We start from the raw sequence: 7,504 nt of genomic DNA, 5'->3' as shown, positions 1-7,504 counted from the left end.
ATAGTGAGGGGCACTGTCTTATGTAGAGCGGGACCTTGTTCCATAACAAGAGAAGTCTTTGCGAAGGGAATCTATCCCTCCAGCATGTTCTATTCATTGTTGTGCTGAGGTTTATATCCCTAGAGCGTGTAGCTTGAGTAGATTTGGTTTTGTTAAGATGGAGCATGTTCAACAGTTCTGGGTTGGACATGGCTCTGTATGTTAGACAGAGATCACCTCTAAGAAGGCGGTATGCAACAGAGAAAAGCCTTAGTTTTTTCAATCGTGCTGCATAGGGCAACTGTTTGAGGCAGTAATCCTCTTAGTAAAGTACCTCTGTGGTCTCTCCAGCTGCTGGAGATGCCTGGCCAGGTACATTCCAATTGGTGCATTGTACTCAATAATGGGTCTGATGAGGGAAGAGTAGAGGGGCACCACTACATCCTTAGATCTTGATGTGAACCCTTTCGTGGTCAGATGGGTCACATAGAAGGATTTTCTAACCACCTTGGCAACATGGTTATCAAAGGAAAGCTGACTATCTACTTGGGTCCCTAGATCCCTTATTACTTCTTCAGATTTCAGGGGGTTACCTCCTATGTGGTAGTTCGCTTAGTTGGCTTAGTACTTACTAACCCATGAACCTATGTAATTTATCAAAGCTTTTGATCACTGCAAATCGGAAATCCTAGTACCAGCAAATACGGGAGAAAGGGCTTTGTATTGAAATAATTACAATGTTTAGCATACTCAACTTTCTGAGGATGGTTTTGCCATGTTTATTCAAAGCACTTTTCAAAATAAACGTCATGAGTAAAGTGCTGGGCGGGGTTTGGGCGGTCCTTGCTACTGCGCATCTGGTGGGTTAATGTTCTAATACAAAACCTGAAATTGTAATTGTTCCACCATATGTGGAATAAATCACATCCAAGAACTGTACACATTCCAACTACACACACCTAGTATATGAATTATAACACTCATAATGACCTCAGAGTTACATATGACGGTCTAACATACAAAAGCATTTGCTTAAAAGTTACGCAGAGCTATGCCTAAAGAGATGAGGGGACTGCCTCACTGTTCCATGATTAGGTACAGACATTTGCCCAACCTGTATTCTTGTTTAGGGTTATCACCTGTCCCACTTTGCGAGGGACATTGCCTCTTTGGGCAGTTGTGTCTTGCAAAGAAATAAAAAAAAAATGGCAAATGTCCTGAGATTTTAGGACTGACATATTTCCTATATTTTATGTAATAGTTGCATAAAACAGTTATTCTGTATCTAAAACATCTAAATGTGATAAGAAACAGAATAAGCAACTAAAATGCTACAAGAATAAGCTTTTATTTAGGCCAAAAAGTGAAGTTCTGCCCTTTGTACTGGCCGTGGGTATGTTTTGCCGTGCAAAATCTGACGTTTGTACCACAAATGTCCCACTTTGGGCATTTGAAAAGGTGGCAACCCTATTCTTGTTCAGTCTTGCCGCAGAACGTACGAAAAACACTAGTTCACTAACAATTACATATTGATGTACTCTGAGGTTGCAACTAAATTATTTATAGTTTCATATGACTATTCTATACAGTCCAATACACAAAATATAACCTGCTCTTTACATTAGAAGACACAAGTGATACTAAGCATGCCTAGGAAATATTATCATACGAATCTGAAGCAGTTAATTTCGCTTTTAGTAATGAATCGATGTACTCAATAACTACATACACTTTTTACTTTCTGTTTGTAGGTACATTGCTCTTCTTTTGATTGATTTAGCCTAGAGTGGTAGCTACTGTTTCCGTAGACTAAATCAGCAGAGTGTCGAGTGGACTCTGCGAACGACAACAACAACAAGGAGGACCGGTTTGGGGGGGATTCTAACCGGATCGGGACCATCACCGACCGAAATGTACGCGTTCGTGAGGTTCTTGGAAGACAACTTATGCTACGCCTTGCACGCATCCTGTGTGAAGGACTTCAAACCCAAGTCTCGATTTGACTTTGACAACCAGAAGGTGTATATGGTGTACCAGAACCTGGATAGCGAAGGCGAGAACTGTGGTAACTGGGGCCCTTTGCAAAAGGCCCAGATCTTAGCACTTGCAGGTAAGCATCATAAATCTTAGGGTAGTGCTCTTATGATAGACACCTGTTGAAGGGAAGTACGTGTGAGAGAGATGTACAACCCCGTGGGAGCTACATTTGGAAGGAAGGAGGCGAGGGGAGGGGAGTTGGTGTTGTACACCGGGGCCTCAAATGTTTCAGTAGCGTTAGATCGTTCTATTTCTGTCAGGTTGCACAGGTAAAGGCCACTTACTGTAGATGATGGTAACATTCCCCATTACACAGTGTTGTCATTTAGGATGTCGATACCTAGACTGGAGGATGTGAAGTCTGGACTGTGCGTAACATGATTAGTTTGTTTTCTAAAAGTGTGTAGATTTTATCTTCTTCATACATATAGATTATATATATATATATATATATATATATATATATATATATATATAAACATTAGACATTCCAGATGTAGTGCTTGCTTTTGATTGTGCTGTCTGTAATGCTACTCAGACAGTAATGGATATCTCACTGTATTTTAAGCTCTAGGCCTCACCCCAGTAAAAAATAGTTAGACTTTATAATATTTGTGATGTTTTGATTTCACCCAGTTACCTTTCTCTTCCCAGTCAAACCTTCTGCCAGTGGATGGAAGTAGTATAATCATCATCTTCAACCACTGAACAGTCACAGAAACCCACCGAGGTTTTCATGAAATATTCATTGACTTTCTGCTTGTTGAAGTTACACCGGTGTTTAGGCAGGCTTACTGCAGTTTATACCAATTCCATCAACATGAATTCTGAATCTTGACTGGCTTTGTTTCACATCATTCTTGTCGCTCATTTCTCTCTAATACATATAACAAAAGGCTTGGAGTTTCGTTCAGATGCTTTAATACATACACATCAGGATGGATAACATCATCTTTAAATACAAGCTAACTAGTTAACGGGCAGAGTTTACATACATGCTTACATCTCAACAGCTAACTACAAAATGGCAGTCAGGCTCACACGTGCTGAGTATTTATACACTTGTGCAAGCTGTGGGATAGCTCTTAAAGGTATATACACATATTGATCTACATCCTCCCTGATAAAAAGATTACCCTTTATGCAAAACAATATCAGAGACAGACATGTATAACTATATACATTAGAAACAAAACACAGTGTTCATGTTCAGGTTGCTTCATATTTGCTGCAGGGTTTAGAGATTCAACCATATCTCGTAACTTAACAGTTAAGACCAAATTTTGCAACAGGGACAGTCTGCGGTGCACAACTCGTATTGAGAACGTCTGGATTTGTCACAGGAATGGGACTGTCCTCTGGGGGGTTCTCTGGAGTTGGAACACCGGACAACTCACTCTGAGATAGAGACTTTCTCACAGGCTATCTCCTGTGGTATAGGATCAGACACCGGTCTCAAATGTTTCCGATTCCGCCTATAAGTTACTCCTCCTGATTCCGTAGTGTACAGTCTCAGCTCTGGACCAATATTCTTCATGACACCAATCTGATCATAACCTTTGGATGTTTGCATCCTTACCACTTCTCCCTCTCATAATGGATTGAGCGGTTTACTGGTCTTATCTTCATAGGACTTCTGAAATAGGCACTTCTTTAACAGATTGTTTTTTTTTTTACTAATCTGTTGTCCTTGACACATGCAGCCACTGATTGGTAATGTGGTTCTGATTGTCTCAACAGAAATCTCTAAGCAGGTGAACCAAGATGTTTATCACAAGGAATATTTCTGAGATTCAAGAAAACCTCACTATTATCTCGTTTAGACTTCTCTAGTAACTGCTTTGCAATTTGAAAAGCACGTTCCGCCAAACCTTTTGACTGCGGGTACTCTGGACTACTTGTAACATGAGTGAAGTCCTATTCTTCAGCAAATCTTTTGAACTGCTGGCTTGTAAACTGTGTGCCATTGTCAGAAATGACTTTGTGCAGACTCCCATGAACAGCAAAGTGACACTTCATCTTAGTAATGACTGTAATGGATGCTAAATTGGGAAGTAGGTCAGTCTCGAACCAGTTGGAGTAAGAGTCTACTAACACCAAATAATGTTGACCATTCCACTCGAAGATATCAGTAGTTACTGTCGATCAAGGTAGTTCCAGTATCTGGTTAAACTGAAGTGGTTCCTTTTGTTGATGTGGCTTAGAACTATTACACACCGAACAAGATGAAAGTGCTCTCTCAATGTCTTGTGACATAGAAGGGCAAAGTACTAGTCCTCTTGCCCTTCTTTTGGTGGATTCTTTTCGTGGGTGATCACCGATGCACGATAGTAATGTACTCTGGTTGCAAGGACTTTGGAACAATTACTTTCTGACCTTTCATAATGATACCTTTGTCAGACAGAATCTCATCTCTGTATGGAAAATGAAGTTAGACTTCTTGAGGTAAACTAGATTGCTTTCACAGCCATCCTTGATTGATAAACTGGTTGAGCCATTGTAAAACTGGATCTGTGGCCGAGTGATCTCTCGGCTCATCAAGACGTGGAAGAAAAAGTTGTCACTTCCATGACTTCAGAATCAAGGTTCTCATTCTCATGCTGTTCTGTGGTGTTTCTTGGCAATCTGGATAAGGTATCAGCAAGGTAAAGATGTTTTCCTTTCATGTAAACAGGATTGAAATTGTACTTTTGCAATTTCAGCATCATACGTTGCAGTCTATCTGGAGCTGAATGCATTAGCTTTCTCAAGATAGTGACTAGATGTTGGTGGCCTGTTTTGATCTGGATAGGTCTACCATAAGCATAATCATGGAAGTTCTAGCATGCAAACACAATTGCCAAACGTTCTTTCTCGGTCTGGGCATACTGCATTTTAGTTTGGGTAAGAGTTCTTGATGCATAGGCAACATTTTGATATTAAAAGGAATGGCGCAAAGGTAGTTCTTTATGGACCTCTTTTTCGATAAGAACTTGTTAAATGTTTATGACTTTCATTTAACCATATACTTTTGTAGTGTAGTAACTGGTTGTCAGGGTGTTGTTTTGTAGCCAGTATGCCTTTCATAGTCATCTCTTTAGGATAGATCAAAAAAGTGCAGGTATGACCTTTCCATTATAAGTATTACCTTCTGTGGTGTAATCCAGTAGACTTTGCTTCAGAGAAACAAAACTTCATTGCTACTTTGAAGTGATTTTTTTTTTTGAATGTATTGTAGGTATGTGTGATTTAATGACTTGAAAAACTTTCTTTTTAGGTTTCGTAGATAGAGGCTGTCTGCAGATCCACTGGTGTTTGCAATAGGGTCCTGAAGGGGGGGACGGGGACGGGACTTTCAAACTGTTTCTGGTCATCAGCTGACTGCTAAAAGTTTGCCTTAGAGGTGGCCCTAAAGTTAGTAAAGTTTATGGGCATGTTGGGTTGTGTCTTGATGGTGAAGACTACCAAGTGGTGGTCAGAATTAGCGATGGGTGTAGAGTATAGCGGTGTGAATTGCCCTCCTGGTAGTGGAGTGCACTGTCTGGTATAGTGTGTCGGCACTGATAAAATGTAGGAAGAGTTGCACATGTTTATTACTGGTAGTAGTGTAGTTTTCAACTTTATAGATTAGTAATAGAAATAACCAAGGATAATGGTGTTTGGTTCTATAGCAAGGGACTTTAGCTTGTTTACATGCTCATCATGGGTAGTGGATGTCATAGAAGGAGTGATGTAGTTAATCAGGATATGGTAAGGAATTATGTGGAGGGCATCTTTGTCATTCTTTTGCTATGTAAGTCTAGATGTGATAGAATTGTAGAGGAGTATGGACATACTGCAGCCTGTAGGGAAGTATGGACAGACTGCAGCCTGCTGCAGATATGCCCTTAGTGGCAAGTCTGAGTGAGCAGTCACCATTAAATAATGGTAGGGGAAATTGTGCTATCAATGCACTGGATCTGTGTTACTGTGATGTTACAGATGCTATTTTCCAGGGCCAGTAAGGTTTTTAGGGAGGATAGTGTCTTAATTGGGACTTCCAGCATTGAATAACACTTCTTTTAAATTATTCAGCAGCTCACATTTACCCCTTTTCTTGATCAGTCTAGTGAATGGTACACATGTATGTCTCACTGGGGAGTCACCTGTGACAGGATGTTACCATGTGAAAGAGCATTCTAGAAAGACCTTAGGACATAGGGTAGCAGCTTTGAGACCCTTATTAGCAGTTTCTGCAGTGGATGGTGTTTGTGCAAATGGTGGAGCCTCCTTGTACTGCTGAGGGAATTGTGCATCAGATGTGTGTCTCAGAGGGCTTTCAGGCTTTTTGGAGACATTTAATAAGTATCTCCACATAGGAAGGCTTATTTTTGTAGATAATATAATAATAATTATTTTTTTTTTTGGGTAAGTGGTGTGGGTTGTGTGAGTGCTAACAACCTGGTGGCTGTTAGCAGTATGTTTTGATGAGAGGTTATCCTCCAGATAGTAGATGTATTTACATCTCTCTCATATTTCAAGTGAGTTTGAGTTTAAGACAGAAGTATGTGGTTGGCAGTAAGCAGGGTACAGTTTGTGAAATGCCTCAGGGTGGCTACTGCTAGCAGGCTTGTTGATGGTGTAATGGCAGACTGTGTCCCATGGTTACCAGAAACTCGTATATTAAGGCATTCTGGTTAGTAACAGGGTTGCAAGTTTTATTTATTGTAAGCACCTAATTGTTATTTTATTTAGTAGCAGAGGCATTTGTGGTTTAGGGTGGTAGGCAAGGGGGCTTAACAATTTCGTACTTTTATCTATCAAAGGGGAAAAAGTAGCAAAGAAATTGTCAGTTGAATTTTAGGTTTTCACCCTGCCTGGTTGGGAAAATGGTAGGCTTGTGCTAAGCTATATTCTTGGCACAGTACCTAGTGCAGAAATAGCCAATGTTAGCAATAAAGTGTGGATCATTTCATATATGTAGATGATACTGCTGTAATGGATGACAGTGAGGAAGAGTTAAAAAGTCTATTGATGAAGGTGAAAGTGAAAAGTGCAAACACTGACTTGTTGCTTAGCATCAAAAATTGAGATCTAGTTCTATTCGTTTCAGGTAGGTAGAGAAGTGGAGGCAGTGACATAGTTTGTTATCCTGGACTCCTTGATCTTTGCATGTTAATAACAGCCGTGAAATTATGATGCTTGCTTTTTAGAAGGCAAGCTATAGCAAATCTGGATAACATTTTAAAGAGCAAAGAAGTCACATTATGAATAAAGGTCTGTATAGCCAAAGCTGTGTTTTTCCCCAGTAGTAATGTATGTCTGTGAGAGCTAGTCTGTAAATAAGTCTGTGCACTAAAACTTATTCTTTTTAACTCTTCTGAGAATTCCATGGATGGAAAGAAGATTGAACAAGTCACAAATTATGTAAATATAAATTCAGACTGTTCACTGGAAGGCCTGATACTAGAAGTAAAAGTCTATCTCTTTGACCACGTAATGCAAAGTTGACTCTAACCTGAGTTACTGA

The 7,504-nt window shown here is 39.9% G+C and overlaps 1 protein-coding gene across 2 annotated transcripts in view; it reads left to right on the top strand.

Moving 5' to 3' along the window:
- Positions 1–1,791: 1,791 nt before the first annotated feature.
- The window catches only part of BEND5 (BEN domain containing 5), a 639,378-nt gene continuing 633,665 nt past the window's right edge, over positions 1,792–7,504 (top strand). Inside the window, exon 1 of one of the 2 annotated variants that reach the window (XM_044085980.1) lies at positions 1,792–2,089. In XM_044085980.1, the coding sequence (XP_043941915.1) occupies positions 1,891–2,089 (199 nt within the window). In that variant the 5' untranslated portion in view covers positions 1,792–1,890. The remainder of the gene's footprint in view (positions 2,090–7,504) is intronic. The other variant, XM_044085979.1, reaches the window with a different exon arrangement.

The sequence above is a fragment of the Protopterus annectens genome, chromosome 10.part0, assembly GCF_019279795.1.
Source record: "Protopterus annectens isolate FY-2018-M chromosome 10.part0, PAN1.0, whole genome shotgun sequence".
Classification (NCBI taxonomy): domain Eukaryota; kingdom Metazoa; phylum Chordata; order Ceratodontiformes; family Protopteridae; genus Protopterus; species Protopterus annectens.
The sequence above is the reverse complement of the archived record's forward strand: the minus strand, read 5'-3'. Positions and strand labels throughout refer to the sequence as shown.